The sequence below is a fragment of the Artibeus jamaicensis genome, unplaced genomic scaffold (genome assembly GCF_021234435.1).
Source record: "Artibeus jamaicensis isolate MK-2021 breed Jamaican fruit bat unplaced genomic scaffold, CSHL_Jam_final contig_335, whole genome shotgun sequence".
NCBI classification, from domain to species: domain Eukaryota; kingdom Metazoa; phylum Chordata; class Mammalia; order Chiroptera; family Phyllostomidae; genus Artibeus; species Artibeus jamaicensis.
In genome coordinates this window covers 1932970-1955999 of record NW_026521800.1, presented here as the reverse complement: position 1 = coordinate 1955999, position 23030 = coordinate 1932970, and the positions used below count along the sequence as shown (strand labels likewise).

Here is a 23030-nt window from a genome sequence, read left to right as displayed (position 1 = left end):
TACCCAGAGTGGAACAAGGCAGGGACAGTTGCTATGGTGGGTATCAGGGCCCTGCTCCCATGACAGACATCCCAACTCATACACCCTTATTCTACAGGAATGGTTAAACTTGGGGAATCCACTTGAGATGTATTAAGTGTCCCCCAAATGCTTGACAGCCAGTGGGTAAATTGTGAGACCTACCTACAGTTTACTTTTGTTCTGCGAGAACCTAAATATTTGAAACTTTCCATCAAGATAGAGAATGAAATAGATACTGTGTTCTAATTAAGCCCTGACTGTGAACCATTTTCCCTCCCATGCCTTCAACCAAGCACTCGTCTCCCTTCCCACCTCCCTGTGTTCTCCCTGGTGTGCACCAGGACACACTACTACCCTGCCCATCTCCATGGCCTCTTAGTGGGAGGCTGATGCAGGGGCACAGGGAGCTGGGCTTCTCCACTTCTCTTTGGAAATTGTTGGTGAGTGCTCCCAGCTTCTCTCCTTTGTGGTTCTCTTCCCCAGTACCTAAGAAACCAAGTTCACCTCATTCTCCATAGGGGAACTTAGGGATGAGGAGGCTCCCATGGTCACTTCAGCAACATATCTTCCTTTAAACCTCAGCAACTTTTAGATTCAGTAAATGCTGGTATGTTTCCGATGCTTCACCAGACACTTTCACATTGAATCCTCTCCCTAACCACGTATGAAACTGACACCAGAGAGGTCAAGCCACTTGGCCCAAGGACATATTGTCACAGCCCCTGGTCTTCAGACCCTGAGTCCAGCAAGCTTTCCCCTCAACTTCCTCAAATATGGTCACTGTTTGTGCCTCAGCCACTGCACTTGTGCCCCATGGTATGGTCCTACACCATCTCTGGAGAAAATCAAACACGTCTACCTGAGGTCCTATAATGAGAGGCTCTGAGCAGTTATAGCCTATGTATCATGAGCAGTTATAACCTATGTATCCTGGGTCCCAGGCAGGGCACCACCAGCTATGACTTTACATGCTCAGGTTGCTGACCTCACCCACTCATGGCTGGTGGTCACAAAGGATAGAGAGTGGGTGTACAGCCAGGAGAGCACATGCTAGACAGAGCATGGCAGTGAGTGAGCCCAGCCACCAGAGCGTGCACATTTCCTTCTCCCTTGGCAGTACAGCTGCAGAACAGCCTGTGCTGGAGACTGAAAATGAGAAATCTCTAGTAACTGGGGTATCTAAAACATAATTTGCTCTATGCGTATCCTGTTTGCCATTTTTTTTAATCTTAAAAAAAGACACACATAAAATAAGACATCAAGAATAATGAGTCCTATTTACCTTATCATATAATCCCACTATATTTGGGTTACTGGTTATTTTTTAAAATGATATCTCTATCTTTACACTAAATAGAAAATCCTATTATCATCAAGTAATATAATATATCAAGGCCCCAAGCCTATCTTGCCACATTTTGCTCTGGCATAGGAATCTGATTCTCTCTCCATAAAGTAAAAAAAGAGTTGGTTGTATATATGGTTTCAAATTTAGTTCAGGGTCAAGTTATAATCGTTGCACTCAACTGGTAGTTTAGTGACAATATAAGATAATACAGCAAATGATTCCTCAGTGGATTTCAGAAAATAATGAGGCTATTTCCAGCAAAGAAAATATCACTGTTTTTGCCTCTGTGCTGTGAGAGATTACAATGTACGTGGTATTTAACTATGACTGTTTTGCAGTCAGAAAGACCTAGATTTATATCAGGGTTCTGCCAATTTACCAGCTCTGTCACTTGGGTACTTTGCTTACCTTCTAAGTTTCAGTTTCACATCAGTAGAGTGTGATATGTGATATGTGGTATGTAATGATCATACCACATATCACACAGTAGAATGTAATGTATACTCCCAAGTCTGTAGGGCTGTAAGGAGAATTGAACAAGATAATACAAATTAAATGGTGCCAAGAATGCCTGCATTACTAACTGAACACTAAAAAAATGTAAGTTATTAATATTATTATTACTAATCAGCGTCAGTCTAGAGGGATGGTTAAACACTGACTCTGTCACCAAACTGTCTGAATTTAAGTCTCACTCCCCTACTTACTGTATGAACTTAAACAAGTGATATATCTTCCCTGTGCCCCAGATTCATCATCTATAAAATGAAGGCTCATAGTATCTACCTCATATGGTTGTGAGGATTAAATGAGTTAATATACGTAAATCACTTGTTCACTAAAACTTTCTATGATTTGGAAATATTCTAAATCTGTGCTGTCCAATACAATAGCCACTAGCCACAAGTAGTTAGTTACTGAGCACTTGAAATGTGGCTAATGCAAATAAGAAACTGAATTTTTAATTTTTTAAATTTAATTCAATTAATTTTTTTAAATTTATTTAATTGTTGTTCAAGTAGTTTTCTGTCTTTTACTCCCATCCCACCCCCCTCTGTGCTCCCCACCTCCCTCCCATTTCTACTCCCCCTTAGTTGTTATCCATGTGTCCTTTTTACTAGTTCCTGTAAGTCCTTCCCTTTTTCCCCTGAAATTCCCTCCCTTTTCCCCTCTGGTCACTGTCTGCCTGTTCTCTATTTTAGTGTCTTTGGTTATATTTTTACTTGCTTGTTTGTTTTGTCGTTTAGCTTCCTGTTACAGGTGAGATCATATGGTATTTGTCTTTCACCACCTGGCTTATTTCACTCAGCATAATCCTTTCCATCCATGCTAATTCAATTAATTTAAATTTAAATAGCCACATGTTATTAGGGGCCACCATTATCAAACAATGCAGATGCAGAACATTGCCTGGCTGTCTTTTTTCTTTAATCCTCACCAAGGACATGCTTATTGATTTTAGAGAGGGGAGTAGTGAGAAGAGAGAGGGAGAAAAACACTGCTGTGAGAGAGAAACATGGATTGGTTGCCTCTCATGCGTGCCCCAACCCAGGACCAAACCCACAACCTAAGCATGTGCCCTGACCAGGAATCAAACCCATCACCACTCGGCTTATGGGACGACACTCCAAGCAATTGAACCATACCAGCCAGGGTCTGAACCACACTTGCCTGTCTATCTTAAACCATTTAAATGACAAGCTAAATGTGTTAGCTAATAACAGTGGTGGTGCCAGTGCTGATGAGCACAGTTTACAAACAAGTAGCTGTTTATTACCTGCAGTGACCACAGGCTGAGGAGGAGGAAGAAGTTAATTTTCCAGCAATACATGTAACACATTATTGAAAGCACCTGAAGTAAGAGCTTTGAGGTGAATTCATAAATCATATGAATCATATTGTTAACTATATTCATTCTCTCTCAAACTTTTTTCTTCATTTCAGTTTCAACTTTGAATATAGCTATGTATATCATAAAGCATATACTCTATGGAAGAGATCTTGTGATTTCCTAAAAAAAGAAATATCTTCCCAAAAGTTTGTGTTTGTGTATGTCAGTAACTTTCCTGTTTGTAAAAATACAAACTAAGATAATATTTATAAAAACGGTGTGAATTTGAGAAAGCAGGGCTGCTTCAGGGACACTACTGGTAAAAACATTTTCTCTGATCACTTTAAGTTGAGGGGGTATTTTGAAGCCATCTGCCCTCTTCTGCATGCTTTGATAAGTCTGAGCACAAGTCCCTTAAAAAATCTGACCCTTCTTCCACACAGACATACACAGTGACAATTAGGAGACATGCACAACTCATCAAAGAATCAGAAGTTGCTCATTATCATGAAATAGCATAAAAGACAACTCAGTATGTCAATATTGGTGAATGGTGTTTAACTTGGTAAGCATATTTTGTCAACTTCTCAAAACAGATGTATTTAACAGAAAATTTTAGAGAATCAGGACCATGAAACACATGGGAAAGAATTTAATGTCACCAAGTATGACGTAGGCTTTTTCCTTTTCTCTGGCTTGAGTGGTAGCTCCTCTTTTCTAAGGTGAATATACACAAAACTGTCTTCTTAATCTAACCATCTCTGGATTGCTAAAGGTTCCTTTTACCTAAGGTTTTATGAAAGCAAGAAAATAAAAAATATAATTTCCGATATATGTTGATATAGAATTATTTTTACAGCATTGAAGAAAAGCAGTGCAGATTCCCTAAAAAATTAGTATTTGAACAAACACTTTCAGCCACAACAATCATCATTCACAGTATTTCACAGATACCATCACATAACACATCACTCAAATCAACATGCAATATGAAAATGCTATGTGTATGCTCTGTTTTCCTCAAAAGAATGGAGGAAAGTATCACCACTTAAATTCCTAAGCAGAAAATAGTGATGTTAAATGTTGGGCCGGCTTTTGTATTTGGTTTGGTTTGAGTTTTAAAGCTGATTATCATCTCAGCAGTCAGGCAAAGGACATTTAAATTTGGGTACAGGAGGCAAATGTCAGAAAACAGACACTGAGTCTTTGTTAATCACAAAAGAAACATTCTACAGCCACTTTTTTTCTTCTCCCACTCCTTCCCAGCCTCCTCCCTGCTGGCACCAGGGAAGCCGAGGCAGTATTTATATACCCCTGTCAGCAGCTAATTACAGAGATAATCTCTTGGAAGCAAACTGATTAGGCATGACATATGAAATTATCTGAGAAGACTTACTTTTCTAATCATATTCAGATCTAAAACCTATCCATGAAGGCCCAAACACATGGACCAACATTTCAGATAACCTAATTTCCCCCATCACTTTCATCAGTGACCTGGAAAGGTGCACTTATCTTTCCACAGCTCCAGGATCTTCCTGTAGAGCTGGCCAACCAGTATGGAAGTGACTCTCAACCTGGAGCACATGAGCCCCAGCGGGCCATGGACAGATAACCTGGGTCTGTCTAAATGACTACCCTAAAACTAGATGTGAGTTGTGCATGTCTCCTATTTGTCACTGTGTATGTCTGTGTGGAAGAAGGGTCAGATTTTTTAAGGGACTTGTGCTCAGACTTATCAAAGCATGCAGAGGAAGGCAGATGGCTTCAAAATACCCCCCAACTTAAAGTGATCAGAGAAAATGTTTTTACCAGTAGTGTCCCTGAAGCATCCCTGCTTTCTCAAATTCACATAGTTTTTTATAAATATTATGTTTAGTTTGTATTTTTATAAATGAAAAAGCATTCTGAAATTTTTTTCAACTTAGGAAAAATATATTGGACACACTTGAGAATTAAACCTAGGGTATCATGTGAAGTATTATCATAATGCACTTCCATACCTCCAACATCTATGATAGAGTCGGGACATATGAGAAAAAGGAAAAATCCAGTCTCTTTTCCAAATGTTGAGTCTGCTCAGCAGTTTTCAACTGGGGTGGGGGGTAGTTTTCTAAGTTATTCCTTAGAAATCAACAGGGGTGCTTGAAGTACACAGGCTATACCACCCAAGATTTTAATGTAATTTTGGGGGGTGGGCCTAGACCTCTGTAATTTTAAAGATCCCCAAGCAATTCTATTATGTGTGCCAGGCTGAGGACCATGGGCTAATAGTGCTGAACACACTGCCTGGCCCCCAGTCTGGGCTGTGTTGGTGACATCTGCTGTAGTCGGCATTATGATCACCATCTGCTCCACTCTGACTCCTCTGAATGTATTCTCCACCAACCCCACCCCAAGAGATGGAGCTTTGGAATTGACTGCAATTTTTAGTTTTCTTGCAGAGTTGAAAGATCTTATAGAGATTTAGTAGTAAACTGTATCTTAAAGAGTAAAGCCATAAAGTTCTATTCTTGACTGTAGAGTCATCTTCTCTGGACACTGTTCTCACCCTTTCAAAAGAAAGGTTCATTTCCACATGCTATTTCTGGTATTACACACACTGCTTAAAGAAATAAGGTATAGAGTTCCGGCCAAGATGGAGGCACAGGTAGAAACCCTTCGCTTCCTCGAACAACCAAAAGGAGGATAACAACCAATCTAAAATCAATAAACAACCAGAAGTGCCAGAAAATTAAACTACATGGAACTCCAACAACCAAGGAATTAAAGAAATAGTCAACCAGACCAGTAAGATGGGCAGATGGAGAGAACCAAGGCGACAGACCCTGTGGGCGGGGCTGGCTGAATAGAAAACTGACACTCAGAGCTGACTGTGGACTACAACAGGGATTTCCACGGTGGGAGAATCTCCCAGTCTCACACGAGAGTTCATGGAAAGTGGGGCTAGAACCAAGCAGGACAGCTGCATTGTTCCCTCTCTGGCCCCTCCCCCACAGGAGTGCAGCACAGCGAGGAGAGTTGCCCTGCCTGGGTTAATACCTAAGGCCCTGCCCCTTAAACCTTAACAGATGCACCAAGACAAAATAATGGGGCCCAAATTAAAGAATAGAACAAAACTCCAGAAAGAGAACTAAGCAACGAAGAGATAGCCAACCTATCTGATAGAGAATTCAAAGCCCTGGTAATCAAAATGATCACAGATCTGATCGAGCTCGGTTGCAAAATGGAAGAACAAATGAACGATACCCAAAGTGAAATAAAGCAAAATATTCAGGGAACCAACAGTGACAGGAAGAAAGCTGGGACTCAAATCAACAATTTGGAACAAAAGAAAAAAATAAACATACAACCCTAACAGAATGAAGAAAGCAAGAATTTAGAAAAATTAAGAGAGGCCGAGGAAACTCTGGGACAAATTTAAATGTTCCAATACTTGAATCATAAGGTTGCCAGAAGGAGAAGAACAAGAGCAAGAAATTGAAAACTTATCTGAACATATAATAAAGGAAAACTTCCCCAATCTGATGAAGGAAATAGACTTCTAGGAAGTCCAAGAAGTCCAGGAAGCCCAGAGAGTCCCAAAGAAGTTGGGCCCAAAGAGGAACATACCAAGGCACATCATCATTAAGTTACTCAAGATTAAAGATAAGGAGAGAATCTTAAAAGCAGCAAGAGGAAAGGAGACAGTTGCCCACAAAGGAGTGCTCACAAGACTATCAGCTGATTTCTCAAAAGAAATCTTACAGGCAAGAAGGGGTTGGAAAGAAGTATTCCAAGTCATGAAAGGCAAGGACCTACATCCAAGATGACTCTATTCAGCAAAGCTGTCATTTAGAATGGAAGGGCAGATAAGGTACTTCCCAGATTAGGTAAAGTTAAAGGAGTTAGTTCATCATCACCAAGCCCTTCTTATACGTAATGTTAAAGGGACTTATCTATGAAATTGAAGAAGATCAAAAACTATGAACACTAAAATGACAACAAACTCACAACTATTAACAAATGAACTAAAAAAAGAAAAACAATGAAAACAAAAACTAAGCAAACAACTAGAACAGGAACAGAATCAGAGAAATGGAGATCATATGCAGGGTTATCAATGGGGAGGGGGACGGGAAGAATAGAGGAAAGGTGCAGGAAATAAGAGGCATAATTGATAGGCATAAAATAGATTGGGAGAGGTCAAAAATGGTATAGGAAACAGAGAATTCAAAGAACTTATATGTACAACCCATGGACATGAACTAGAGGAGGGAATGCTCGAGGGTTGGGGGTTGCAGGGCAGAGGCAGAATAAAGGGGGAAAATTGGGAAAAACTGTAACAGCATAATCAATAAATATACTTTAAATAAAATAAAGTACAGGTTGTCTCCCATTTTACAAAAAAAAGAAAGAAAGAAGGTATCATAATGGGTTGTTATATAGAAAAGTCAAATGACCATTAAATTCTTTTTTTTAAGCAGTCAACCTAATTTAAGAAATATTTACTGGGCATTGGCTAGATATTGGAGCAGAAAGCAGGCTAGAATGTAAGGTTAATAAAACAAACTACTTCAAACATTTCCACTTCAAAAAAAGTAGGGGCTATACAGTGTGCCAGCTGCTTTTTACATATCATTTCATTCTATCCCTTTCTTACGAGGAAGAACTTTTATTATATTGTTCCCAAGTTACTTAGCATCCATCCAAGTAACTTACCATCCAAGTTACTTATACAGATCCATCCATTTGGGATACACAGCCCCTAAGCAAACAAGCAAAGGCCATTTTCCAGCACGTTGTGTTGGTGTTACAAAAGCATATAGCTCCCAGTGTGTGGCACAGTGCTGGCACAGGGAAACACAGCATCGAAACAACTACTAATAATAGCATTCCATAGATCACACCATGGAAATGTCAGTCTATTTCAGAGGCATGGAAACAGTCTCAGAAAGGTTGAGGAAGTCACAAGGCCTTACTGCTAGGAAGTGTTGAAGCTGGCATTGAACTCTGTCATCTCCTGCCAAATACCTGATACTTCCAAGATTTGTTGTGGATAAATTCACCCACAAATAGCCTCACACTCTCCCGGACTCAGAGGCTGTAGCTGCAAACGAAGTCTCTTCTAACTATTTTAGTGTCCAGCTTCCTCTTCTTCAAGTTCAACAGTGAGGACTCCCTCTTTGAACATATTTCTATACAGTGTCTCTAATAGTGAAAAGGTACAGGCTCCCTGGGGCATTTTTCCTCTCGAACTCAGGAATCCCCCAAGTTCTGACATGAAACTTGAGCCCCATCCAGAAGCAGAGTTGGCCCTGCTGCCCTCACCACAGAAATCTGTTACTGCACCAAATGCATTTCCACCTCCTGCTGACAAAGAGCAGCCGGTAGCCAGGCTATTAACCTGAACTCTAATTAGGGTGGTTTTATAATGAGGAAAAGAGTGTGATTCTAATTAGTAATTTTCCATCATTTTCTCAATAGGTATCTCCCAGTCAAAGCAGTAAGCTATCCTCATCACACTGGTTCCACTGTCAAAAAAATAATCTTACTGTAAAACTGAAGCAGAAGTGAAGGTGGTTAAGGACACAGAACAAAGAGAGGTTTATGTGCTGCTAATGAGTTGTGTTCTCCCCCAACTCATTTCTCAGGTCCGTGGCGCTAAAATGGTTGGTTCTGACATGGTTGTGACTGTTGAGTTCACCAATCCTCTAAGCGAAACTCTGCAAAATGTTTGGATCCGCCTGGATGGTCCTGGAGTAATAAAACCAATGAGGAAGATGTTCCGGTATGTGCTGGGGGTTGTGGGATGGTGATGTGGGGATCTGGGGAGTTTTCTTTCCATGCGTCTTTTCCCAATTTACATCTAATTCTCAGTGAAAATGTCTGAGAAGCTGCTACTTCCTTACTGGAATTTCTGTGGAGAATGGGGTAAAAATAGGGTTGGTTTGATAGGCACTTCCATTTTTGAATCCCTAAAACCACCCAAATAAGGTGGGTACCGTTATTATCTCCATTCAGTAGGAGAGGAATTTGAGGCTTTGAGAGGTCAACTGGCTTGCCCCAAGGTGCAGAGCTTATAAGAGTAGCACCAAGATTCAGACTCAGGGTGGCTGATTGCAGAACCTAAGTTTCAAGCATTTTGTCATCCCACTTCTTTATGTATCAATTTGACTAATATTTATTGAGTTCCTATTATGCATTAGTTATCATGCTATTCCTTAGGTGTTTCTTTTCTTGGATCCTTTCCTTTCAGCACCAGCTCCCAGATTTTACCAGCCAAGCACTCTCTCTAGAACTATTGTTTTCAGTAAAATAAAGTTGAGACTAAAATGTTGTGGACATAGTTCCCTAGTCAGTGAACCAATGACTAACCCAGGCTCTGTAATAACATAGTGAAACTTCTTCATTCACACCTAACATCATCACACTGTGCCATACAGTTCTCAGCTTCTGTGACTTCTACTGACATAGACTGTCACCCAAGAAAAGAGACCATTCCATGGTCAGGTAACTCTAATTGTTAGAAAACAATCGTACCTTTTCATCCTTCCATTGATCCTAACTCTGTCATCTAAACCTATACATAAAATAAGGCCCATCTCTCTTCCATTTCATGGTTTGCAAATGTTTGCAGACAACTGTCACATCTTCTTTGAGTCTTCTCTATACCCACGCTGACTTCATTCCTCTTGCCTCTAATGTAGTTCTAGCTCCCTCCCTCTCCCACATACTCTAATTTGTCAGTGATCCTCTTAGAGTGTGACACCCAGAAGAGATCCCAATCTGAGGTTTATTACTTTCATTTCTACCACAAGTAAGCCCCTGTCAGCATCAATCAATCTAGCAAATTTCCTGTGGGGTGACCTTCTAAAGTATAGAAAAGGAGGTAGAAAGCTTTGGGAACTTTCTGATGACCAGGTATGTTAGGAATTTCTCCAATGTCCTATACAGAAGCTACCTTGCTCTGCAATCTGTGGGACAACTGCAAGGCCTCCTTCACCCCTTCTGGGGCATCTTTGAAAATCAATTTGCCCACTAAGGGCTCTCTGCATTTCTTTTAAATTACAGTGCTCACAGCTTTTGCTTCCCATAGTTTAAGAGATGCTTGGTGTTTGTGCATGCAATAAACAGCAGAGAAAATAATTTGAGTGCTTTAAAAATATGTAATCACAAAATATAACAACCTTCCTGTGCTAATAGGAAAGACGCAGGGAAAAATGATTTAAATTAGAAATCAACCGCAGCTAGAGGGAGAGGTCAGCAATAATAGTCCTGCTTTCATCAGAAATGATGGTCTAACTTACCCGTCCTCACACCTTCCCACTGGAATAAGATGTAAGAACTACTCAGGCAAAGTGAACCATGTTTCTTCTTCAAAACAGCCCCCTACTGTATCCATTTTTTTCTCTCTCAAACAGTAACCCCACATGTTTCATCTGAGAGTGCCAGAACCTCCTGCTACCTTTAGACCTGGGCTATGCCAAAAAATCCCACATTGATCAAAAGCCAATACATGAAAAGAAACAATCTATGTGTTAGAGGGAAAATTAATGCTCACACAGTACAATGACCCATGATTTGGGAGGTATAATGCTCAAAATAGGTTGAATGTCCAGCAAATTGTTTATTGCTAATATCTTATATTAGGGTGGACAAAGTGGAGTTAATCAGTGAAAGGGTGAAAGAGACTAGTCCCTACATGGATACTAGGCAAACATCCCACCCATCCTCTGCTTAAGGTACTACAACTAGTTACTTCAGCATATATTTCTCTGGAAGATAGGTAACAGAGAGGACACCAGGTCCTTAGTGTCTTATAGGAATTCAGATCTGAGGGGGTGTGTATATCTTTCCAAAACCAGGGAAGCCTTATTTCTCAGAAGTGGTCAAAAATTGAAAAATACATATTATCTAGGGGAGGGTCTGGGACTCTGGAGAGAGCACTACTTTATCCGTTTCCACCTGACTCTAGCACACACCTTCACAACCAAGCCCAGAGCCAGCCAATGCCCACATCCCTACTGCCAGCCAATTAGAAACATGCCAGTGTGCCCTCTGCTACAAAGACCTGATCTAAGAGTGGCAGATCTAGGTAACAACCTGGACTCTTAAAAAAGGCAACTGTGTAGAACTAGAATCCTTCACAAGATTATGTTCCTTTCTAGGATACTCATCATTAATAGTGGAGGGACTTGCCACCCTGCCTGTCTACCCACATCCCTGCTGGGGTCCTAGAAGGCAGAGGGTTTCTTACTCAAAACAGGGGGCCTAGAAGGTGGGACCTGATGAGCAGGAAACTGAACTAGGAACAAGGAAGGCAGTGGGTACCATGTCTCATTCCTTGATCAGGGTATAAGCCAACTCTACTCTGAGAAGGCTTACCTTCCTGCTCTTCCCCTACTTCTTCCCACAGACTCTCAGCTTTCAAGTTTCTGCATTTGATACTCCTAGGACATCAAATAATTCATCTTCCAGGTTCATTTTTCTCTTGAAAAATGATCAGGTTCAGGAAGTTATTTCAAGAGAAAAGTTCCCTGACTTTGTGATTTTTATTTAAATTTTGAGTTTTTCAAGTAGGATAGAAACTGAGGGCTAGACCCACAGAGGACAAACCTCTGTGCAGTTTATTGTAATAATAATCCCACTTGCCTGCATGTGTTCAAGATGATAAATGGCCAGCATATCCTGATGGCTCAGCACATTACTGAGAATCATTTATCACCACATCTATTTCCAGACAAATGAGATTATTTCAGTATTACTCTACCTACCAACATGGGTAAAGGATTTATTTCTCTCTTTCTGTATCTACTTATCTGTAGGTAAATGCACATTTAGACTTGCAATGTGTATCTTCTTTTATGAGTATCTTTGTGTGGTATTCATATATGATGACTGTACATATTTGCATGTGTGAGATACAGGTATGAATATCATCATGTGGACAAATTAATCAGTAAGCACAAATGATGAAGAAAAGGTCAGAGACTATAGTTTCTGTTAGGTGTATTGGGTTGGCCAAAATGTCCTTTTGTTTGTTTTTTTTTTATAAGAATGCTCTAGTAGTGCTTAGTTGTCTTTAACTTAATTCAAAACAATTTTGTTAGATTGTATTGTGAGCGCTATCATATCAGCATGAACTTTAAAAACTTATCAAAATTGGTGAATTTTTGTGGAGCCATTTTAATATTGAAGATGGAAGAAGATATGTAATATTTCGGCATATTATGCTATATTATTTCAGAAAGGTAAAAACACAACTGAAATGCAAAAAAATATTTGTGTGGTGTATGGATAAGGTGCTGATCAAATGTGTCAAAAGTGGTTTGTGAGTTTCTTGGTACTATTGACATTTTGGCCAAATAATTATTCGCTGTGGGGTTGCCTGATGCATTGGAAGATGTTTAGCAGCACCCCTGGCCTCTACTCACTAGAAGCAATAATGGGACATGGCCAACAGACTCAAAATAACCAAATCAGTAAAATTATTGGTGAAAATGAAAAACATGTCCTTTATTTTATGAAAAAGACCACACAGACTTTTTGGCCAAGTCAATACTTACCTCCATTACATGGCTCCAAGCCAGATCTTTGAGAAAGATGAATGACTATTCCATGAAACATTTCTTTCTTTGTTTTTAATTTTATGCTATACAGTTGTCTCATTTTCCCCTTTTGCCCCCATCCACCTGGTACCTCCCTTTCCCCCCCAGCAATATCCCTCTTAGTTCATGTCCATGGGTCATGCATGTTGAAACATTTCTGATTGATCACTTGGGGAAACCAGAGAAGGGAAAATGAATGGATCAGGGTAAAGTAACACAGTTGTTGAGAAATAAATATTTCAAAACTTATATACCTATTGAAATAATCACTGTAAGCTAAGGATGGAGAACTATTTTTCTACATATAGGCAATAGGAATTATTATTCTAAATTATTTTGCAGAGGGTCCAAGCAGAGCAAACAGCAACCACAAAAGTTATGGTGATAATAAAAATAAAACCACACACCTAACACTTGTCATTTACCATGGCTTACCATAGTTCTAAGTGCAGTACAAATATAAACTCTTCACATTCTATTCAATCTTCCACAGTATCTGACTTTTACTGGTGAAAAAACCTATGATGAAATCAGTGATTTTTAAACCTTGAATAATAAAATCAATTTAATGAGTTTGAAAAATACATATATAGGTTATGTGTATGTACTTTTCACATAGTTTGGCTTTTATATATATATCTGATTTAAATATTTATATAGTCACATTTATAAAGAACAAAAATTAGAAAAAGCATTAGCAAATACCAAATTAATTGAGACATGCAAATTTTTGGTGTCAAAGTCAGTGCCTGGAGAAGCCCCAAAGAAAGAGGTTCTCAAGGCTTTCAATGCCTTTCTCTATCTAGTAGCCACAGATACAAGAGAGAAAGGGATTTCTTAGATTTCTGGGATTTGGGTCCTTTCCCTTTTTTGTCACAGAGGATATACCCACAGCCAGCTGAAATATATGTAGTTTTAGTGACATATAAGGAAATTTTGGGGTTCCAACTTTACATAGAATTGGTCAAGTACAAGTATGTGGCCCCAGGTTTCTCCCTTTACCTTGGCTCTGTCTATATAAAGTGATACAACATGACCTTCAGCCAAGATGGAGGTGTAGATAGTTATAACGTGCTTTCTTACACAACCAAAGCAAGGACAACAACCAATTTCAAAACAAAAATAAAGCAGAACTTCCCAAAACAAACTGCATGGAAGTCCAACAACCAAGGAGTTAAAGAAGAAACATTCATCCACATGGGTAGGAGAGGCAGAAATGGAAAGCGTGAGCAGAGAAGACATGGAAAAAGCCTGCAACTTGTGGACTGGGTAGGCAAGGCAGTGGCTGGAGGACAAGGTGGTCCCATATTCACATGCAGATATACTTGGAGAAACAACTGGAAGGTGGGACAGACCGCACAACCCAGTGTTTCAGCACAGGAAAAGAAAGTTTCAAAACCTCTGGCTATAAAAACCTGTGGGGGTTGAAGAGATGGGAGAAACTCACAGTCTCATAGGAGAATCCATTGGAGGATCCACAGCATTCTAGAATGTACACAAGCCCACCCACCTGGGAATCAGCATCAGGACAGCACCTCAAAGGGTTCAATCCACTTGTGAGTAGCAGGGGAAGTAACTGAAAGCAGAGTAAGAGCTGAGCCAGTGGCATTGTTCCTTCTCTGACCCCTCCCCCACATACAGCACCACAACCCAGCAAAGTGGGTTGCACCACCCTGGTGAATACCTAAGTCTTTGTCCCTTACAACGTAACAGGTGTGCCAAGACAAAGAAATATGGTCCAAATGAAAGAACAGAACAAAACTCCAGAAAAAGAACTAAGTGATGAGGAGATACACAACCTATCAGATGCAGAATTCAAATCAGGATGCTCACAGATATGATTGAGTAAGGCAGCAAAATAAAGAACGAAGTGAAGGCTATGCAAAGTTAAAAAAAGAAAAATACACAGAGAAACAAAAGTGAAGGGAAGCAAACCAGGACTCAAAACAACAATTTGGAACAGAAGGAAGAAACAAACATTCTACTGGAATGAAATGAAAAAAGAAGAATTCAAAAAAATTAAGGAGAGGCTTAGGAACCTCTGGGACAAATTTAAATATTCCAAAATTCAAATTACCTGTGTGCCAGAAGGAGAAGAGGAAGAGCAAGAAATTGAAGCTTATTTGAAAAAATTAGTGAAAGAAAACTCCCCCAATCTAGAGAAGACATGCAAGTCCAGGAAGCTCAGAGAGTCCCAAAGAAGCTGGATCCAAAGAGGGACACATCAAGACACATCACAGAAGAGTTCATTGGAGAGACCCACAGGGTCCTAGAATGTACACAAAACCACCCACCTGGGAATCAGCACCAGAAGGGCCCAATTTGCTTGTGGGTAGCTGTGGAAGGGGCTGAAAGCCAGCTGAGAGCCATGTAAACAGCACTGTTCATTCTCAGACCCCTCCCCTGCACATAGCACTACAAGGCAGCGATGTGGGTTGCCCTGCCTTAGCAAATACTTAAGGCTCCACCCCTTACATTGGAACAGGCATTCTGAGACAAAAAAAAAAATGGCCCAAATCAAAGAATATATCAAAGCTCCAGAAAAAATATAACTAAGTGTTGAAGAGATAGCCAACCTATTAGATGCAGAACTCGAAACACTGGTAATCAGGATGTTCACAGAAATGGTTGAGTATAGGTCACAAAATAGAGGAAAAAGTGAAAGCTATGAAAAGTTAAGTAAAGGAAAATGTACAGGGAACCAACAGTGAAAGGAATGAAACCAGAACTCAAATCATTGGGTTGGAGCAGGAGGAAGAAATAAACATTCAACCAGAACAGAATAAAGAAACAAAAAAAATGAAAAAATGAAGAGAGGCTTAGGAACCTTCAGGAGAACTTTAAACATTCCAACATCCAAATCATGGGGATGCCAAGAGGAGAACAAGAGCAAGAAACTGAAAACTTATTTGAACAAATAATAAAAAAACTTCCCTAATCTGGCAAAAGAAATAGACTTCCAGGAAGTCCAGGAAGCTCAGAGAGTCCCAAAGATGTTGGACCCAAGGAAGCACATTCCAAGACACATCATAATTACATTACCCAAGATTAAATATCTTAATCTTAATCTTTAAGAAGACTATCTTAAAAGCAGCAAGAGAGAAGGAGACAGTTACCTACAAAGAAGTACCCATAATACTATTAGGTGATTTCTCAAAAGAAACCTTGCAGGCAAGAAGGGGCTGGAAAGAAGTATTCCAAGTCATGAAAGGCAAGGATTTAACATCCAAGATTACTCTATCCAGCAAAGCTTTCATTTAGAATGGAGGGGCAGGTAAAGTGCTTCCCAGATTAGGTAAAGTTAAAGGAGTTCATCATCACCAAGCCCTTCTTATATGAAATGTTAAAGGGACTTATCTAAGAAAAAGAACAAGATAAAAAATTCAAAAGCCCTGGTTGATGTAGCTCAGTGGATTGAGTGCGGGCCTGCGAACCAGAGGATCGTGGTTCGATTCCCAGTCAGGGCACATACCTGGGTTGCAGGCCAGTTCCCACCGGGGGATGCACAAGAGGCAACCATACATTAATATTTCTCTTCCTCTCTCCTTCTCTTCCCCTCTAAAGATAAATAAATAAAATCTTTAAAAATTTTTGAATAGTAAAGTGACAAAAATTGCAACTATTAACAACTGAACCTAAAAAAAATAAAAACAAACTAGGACAGGAACAGATTCACAGAAATAGAGATCACATGGAGGGTTATCAGTGGGGAGGGGAAGGGGAAAATGGTACAAGGAATAAGAAGCATAAATGATAGGCACAAAATAGACGGGGGAGGTTAAGAATCGTATGGGAAATGGAGAAGCCAAAGGACTTATATGTATGACTTATGTACATGAACTAAGTTGGGTATGCTAGAGGGAGGTGGTTTTAGTGCAGAGGAGGGTAAAGGGGATAAAAAATGGGACCACTGTAATAGCATAATCAATAAAATATACTTAAAAAAATAAAGTGACGCAATATGGCCCCAGCCCCCAAGAGCAAATGCGAGCTCTTGCAGATGAGTTCCTTGAACCATTCCTGACTTTTCTTCAACATTCTTCTTCCTTGCAGCCCATTAAACTCCCAAGTCTGAAGCTACAGTTTACTTCAGGTTCTTTGTTTCCCCAGGTCCTCCATGATGCTAACAAAAGTGCCTTCCTCCCCCTGACCTATATATCTATGGATCTATCCACAGAATTCATCTACACAACACATTTTTCATTTTTTAACACAAGCATCCTTATTATGTCCCCCAGTGTGATCTCTTCTTCTACCATTTGGACCATTGGTTTCTATGACCATGGGAGCTTCCATAAGACTCTTTGGATCTCAGTCTCCTCATATGTGGAATTAAAGCATTGAACTAAGTAATGTCTACATGCTTTCCAGTTCTCACATGCTGTCCCTCAATATACCCTGACAATAATTAGATTCTTTTTCCCCTCTTTTCAAAACATGCATGGAGTCTGCATTCATTTCCCCAATGCTCTCCCAGAAAAGCACTGGCCAAGGGTCCCATCCTGCCACCCAGCATATGCCCTCCCTGAGAGTCAGAGAGCAAATTCCAGGAGTCCTCCAATGACAACACTTGCAGAAAGCTCTTGGTACAGAATAAAAGGGTGTCAGTCTAGCCTGAGAAATCAAACATGTGGAAAAGCAAGCACAGTGGTCAAAATGCCATCTTATAGGACATAGTATGAAATACAGTATAGAGTAGTAGAAAATGCATGGATTTGGATATCAGATAAAACTGGATTCGAATCTTGTCTCTACCCATTAACATATCTGTGATCTTGTAAATGTTGCTTCACATGTTTTATCTTCCATTTTTCTTAACTCTAAAATGTGTCAAATAGTATCTACCTCAGGGGACTATCATACACGTTAAATCTGTTATAATCTCCTCTTAAACCCTGTATGGGGTGATATACATGAAGCACTCTAGGGAAACCTAAATACCCCCAGCACTTAATGACCTCATTTATGCACTGGGGTGGGCTTGTCCATGAAGCTTAAGAAGGCCTCAGAGCATGGGTTGCAGAGGAAGAGGAGAATACCAAGACTACTATTAGCAGGCAACAAATGAGGAGAGAAAGGTGGGACAGGCAAAAATATGGGCAGAGGACCCGGTTTGGTGGTTGAAACAGGATTACAAACCACAGAGCATACAGACACTCAATAGTCCATGGGTAGTAGGCAGGGTTGTGATCTTCGGCCTTAGTCTATCCCAAGAGGGCTGGTAAGAACTAATTAGAGTGTCAGCACCTCAGCAAACACATCCAGGGAATTTAGACATGAGCTGAGTCCCAGATAGGAACTAGGGAGCAAAAAAATGGGTCAAGGCATATCAGTCACATTGACAAGGAGGCTTGGGAATGAGTTAGAGTTCAGTTAACTTGTAGCCATGGGGCTCAGCACAGCTTCACCACACACTGCATGGACCATACATATTGAGAGAGATGCTGATGCATCCAAGAGGAAAAAAACATGACCCAAAGGGCTGTCAATAGCAGACCCTGGCAGAGCCTTCTCAGGGACCTTATTTGGGTTTTAACAAGTGTAACCAACCAGACTTCTAGCCACCATTAACTGAGAGAAGAAATCAGGTGTTCTCACTGCTTCTTGATCAAGATATGAAACTGGATCTGCTTTGTTGGGAAGTAAAACCTTTCCTCTCTTTTCATCCTTTCAGTGAAATCCGGCCCAACTCCACTGTGCAGTGGGAAGAAGTGTGTCGGCCTTGGGTCTCCGGCCCTCGGAAGCTGATAGCCAGCATGACCAGTGACTCCCTGAGACATGTGTATGGCGAACTGAATTTGCAGATTGAAAAACAACCTTCTGTCTAAATGCACAGGGGGCTGAAAGGGAACTGGGCACTCAGCCTCTTGTAATCTTGCCTAAGGAAATTCTAATGCAAAAATAGTCAGCTCTTGCTTTAACTTAGGTGTGAAGACCCAGACAGGATTAAATAGGGCACCAAAGAGTGAATGCAAAGACATGCTTTCCAAACCCAGACTATTCAGAGTGGAAGTTAGTTTATAATGACTCTACCTTCCAAAGGATTCTAAGCATTAGCTTTAATTAAGCCCTAATTAAGCTCTCATAGATCATAAAAGTCATCATTTATCATTGCAAATGGCTGCAGCTTCAAATATCAGAGGAATTCCCTTAGTAAGGGGATTCACTTAATACCTAGCACATATAAGACTTCTGCTCCCCTACTCCGCCCTTAATGGTAACATACTCCCCCAAAAGGAGAGAAGCACATGATTCAAGCCCTAGAATCCTATTCTCCTTTTATAGAAACAAGTTCTGCCCTCTGTGTCAGAATATTTTTCCCACGGACTGAATACAACATCATTTGTCTTCTTGGCAAAGCCAGGAAAAGGTCTTTCATCTTGCACCTGCAGCAAGGCAACTGCCTGCCAAATTTCACAGATTTACCTTGTGAGATGTGCCCCCATATCAACAAATTGCATTTGTGAGAAACTTAATCACCTAAGAGGAGCTAAGAAAGCAGGTGCAACACTCAGCTCTATTAAATAATGTAGTTTTATGGTTCATTTTATAGGAGGTATCACACCATGGTCTGATCAGCAGGGACCAATAGCCCTTATTTTAACCCTTTTTTGGGGCTATGGTACAGGCATACCTCAGAAGCATTGCAGGTTCCATTCCAGACCACCATGATAAAGTGAATATCCAATAAAATGAGTTGTAGTCTTTATAGTGATGGAGGGTTTTGCCTTCAGTTTGTAAAAAAATGCAAGTATGCCTGTACTAGGAAGTAATAAGGCTGGCTTGGGACAAGAGGAATGAGGAATTAGTCTGTTTATTTAGTGATTATACTTCACCTGTCTCTATGAGATCATCTTTGTATAATGATGCAGACCCAGGTATATTTTTAGAGATACAATAAGAATAAGCCAAACAATTTGGACAAGATGGCAGATTAAGTGACCAAACATGTGGGAGGGTGGGCAGCCACTAATTCTCTCTTGTCCTTCACATCATTCACGAGGGGACCTCAGCTTATCAGTCAGGTGCTGAGAGGCAATATCCACCTTACAGCCAGTAGTGCTGCTGCCCTATCATTTGTATTGTGCTCCAAGGTTTCGACAGACAAGGCTACTGGGTATTTATTTGCAAGGCTGATTTATGGTCAGAATTATCCACTGATATGCCTAGGGTGTGAGTTAGATTAGCAGATTGTGATTCTTAACAAACAAAAAAACAGCAGGAAGAAACCTGAGGGAGAAGCCAGAATGGAATTCCCTGGTCTGTATAACCATATTTCAGGCCTTTGAAGACTGTTCCTGAGCTTTCAGCACCAGGAGTACATGAAGGTCCCCATAGGAACATCATACTAACTCTACTGAATAATCTCCCAGCATTTGTCAAACCTTCCAATATCCAATTTTAAAATTAAATGCATTTTGCTAGACTGTTAAACTGGCTTAACATAGTATGTTCTTATTAACTATAATGTAATCAAAGCTTAAAATAAAGTTAATCTAATTGTATTTGCATCTGCACAGAAGTGAATGCTTTCAATTTTTAATACAACATACTACAAATCACAACTGCTCAATAAATCACCCTCCTATAGCAGTGGGTAATCCACCTGGATAGGAAGACAAGTATTTCTCCTTTCAAAAAAATGATTCTGATAGGTACTGATGTCACAGTTAGCTTTCCTCATTGCTCTCTCTACATCTGAACTGCATTCATGGAAGGAGAATATTTACATATTTCATTCAAAAACTAGCTTCTAGAAACTGCAAAGTATCTGTAGAAACTTCTTCATAAATAATTTCATGAACCATTCGGGTGAATCTGTGGACAAGCCAGCATGAATATCTATCATAATGAATACCTATCATAATAAATACCTTTTGTGGTCTTAAAACAGATAAAAATATATGGCAAATATTCACAGGAGAACCTTGATTTATGGCAGTCATTACTGAACAATTGTAGCTCAGATAGAACCTCAGAGTCCTTCTGAACACAGTGGTCCAGAAACTATTACCAACTAATTTGGAGTTGGCACACAAAATCTATTCACTATGCCTATCTTAGAGCCAGCCCAACTCTTTTATAACTGGGATTCTATACTGTGTAATAACATTGTCGCTCTACAAATCGTATTTGGCAGTAGTAAGCAGTGTATCAGAGATAGCAGCAGAGATTCCGAATCCCAGTTTCTTCCTGTGCTAGTCCTCTGTGCTTCTGGACAAATCCTTATTCGTGTTTATAGCTTCAATGACTAAAGAGGGATAACAATACTTACATTTCCACAAGGTTCTTCTGGGGGATATATCAAGCAAACCTTAACAACAACACATGCAAAACTAAGATTAGATGGATAAATAGACAGACATTATAAAAAATATATGTGAGATTTATTCAAATAATTTTACTTCACCAACCTGTAAAAGGAGTAATGTAATAATTTCCAAACTGTTGATGAAGAACTTAAAAAAGGCCTGAGAAGCCATGTATCACAGCAAATTAACTGGGGTGGGAGTAGGCAGTGAAATCAACTTCTGTATTTCTGTGCACTCTTTAAATTTCTAATCTCCCCAGAGCTTTAAGATTCCTAATTTAAAACTAATTTCAAGACTCATTGAAGAACTGTAGTATAACTGACAAAAATGTGCACATATACAATAGTAATATGGGGGAAATAAAGTTTGTGCTAGACTCAGTGGCAATTAAAAGTCACAGAATTCTAGGTATAAATTCATTTATGAACATCCATCCAATATTACTACAAATTGAAAAGTAGTCAGTCAACCCACCATCCATTCATTCACCTTTTCTACCATTCAGCCTTCTTCCCATGATTCAGCCAGCCAGCCAGCCTTCCAACCACCTGTCCATTCTTTATTCCAACCATCCATCTAAACCACCCAATCATTTGTTAACAAATACATTCAGGCATGAATTCAGAATGTATTTATTGAATATTAGGTATCATACTAGAGCTTCAGGATTCAAAGATGGAAACCCCATGGTCTTTACCAAGGAAGAAGTAACAAGCCAGCAGAGGAGCCAGATACATAAAGTACGAAGGATAGATATGTTAATACAAGTATGGCCAGAAAACCATAGAAATAAACAGAAAAAATGCATGTAAAAGGCTTCCCCAAAATCTGCAAGAATATGGGAAAAGATTTAAATAGACTCTTGCAAAAAAAAAAAGAATAGGAGGTAGGTTGGAGATCATCTGACAGAGAAGAACTCATGTGACACTCTAGAGGACAGGAAGAGCATGGCCCTTTTAGAGAACTGCAATTATCTGGGCATGACAAGATGGTAAATATCCAGCAAGCAGAGGGAGGGTTTTCCATGTTCACCATAATCATTCATGAGGTCATGTGTGAGCAACTATCTGCAAAGATTTCTAGCCACAGAAATGCAGGAGCTGGAGCACTTCCATGAATGAGAATTTGTTCCTTCTAAGCCATGTCATGGAGGGAAGCTAATAGCAAATGCTAATAACACACTGGATGAAGAACTAAAAACTATAGGTGGGTCAAGGCCAAGACAGTATGGGTAGAATGCTTAACTCAGGTCAGTAAGGGAGGTATAAGATTGGGATGTAGCTACATTTTGTTTCAAATATGAGAAATGAGATGTACACAAAGTAGAAAAGGTAGCATGTTGAGGGGAGCTGCCCATTTCAAAAATTGATACAAGTATATGACAACCAACTTCCTAGAGGCTAACAGTGGCAACCAAGGGAATGATAAGGACTCAATTGTTTTCTGAGGGCCATGCTCACTTCTGCTTCAAAGGCAAAGCTCTGCAACTCAGTACTCAAGAAATCCCATTCCTTCTAAAGACACTTCTTCCCATTGTACAACAAGGTTTTCTTTCTGTTCTAGCACCTCAATGGATTTAGAGTCAGTTATGCTTTCTCTTTTTTTTAATTTTTTAATTTTTTATTTTTTAAATAATTTTATTTAGTTATTTTTCAAGTACAGTTTTTTGTATATTTCTCCCATCCCAGCCCCGTCCCATGCTCCCACTTCCCTCCCATTTCCACCCCCCTTAGTTCTCATCCCTGTGTCCTTCATATTTGTTCCTCCAAATACCTCCCCCTTTATCCCCCTTAAATTCCCTTCCCTCTTCCCTCTGGTCACTGTCCCCTTGTCCTCTATTTCAGTGTCTTTGTTTTTTTTTCTGCTTGCTTGTTTGTTTTGTTGTTTAGCTTTCTGTTGAAGGTGAGATCATATGGTATTTGTCTTTC

At 39.9% G+C, this 23030-nt stretch overlaps 1 protein-coding gene across 1 annotated transcript in view; it reads left to right on the top strand.

Annotated features, from left to right (window-relative positions):
• F13A1 (coagulation factor XIII A chain) overlaps positions 1-20290 on the top strand; it is a 187340-nt gene extending 167050 nt beyond the window's left edge. The window contains exons 15-16 of the mRNA XM_053664120.1: positions 8834-8970; positions 18465-20290. Of these exons, the coding sequence (XP_053520095.1) occupies positions 8834-8970; positions 18465-18618 (291 nt within the window). The 3' untranslated portion in view covers positions 18619-20290. The remainder of the gene's footprint in view (positions 1-8833; positions 8971-18464) is intronic.
• Positions 20291-23030: the final 2740 nt, after the last annotated feature.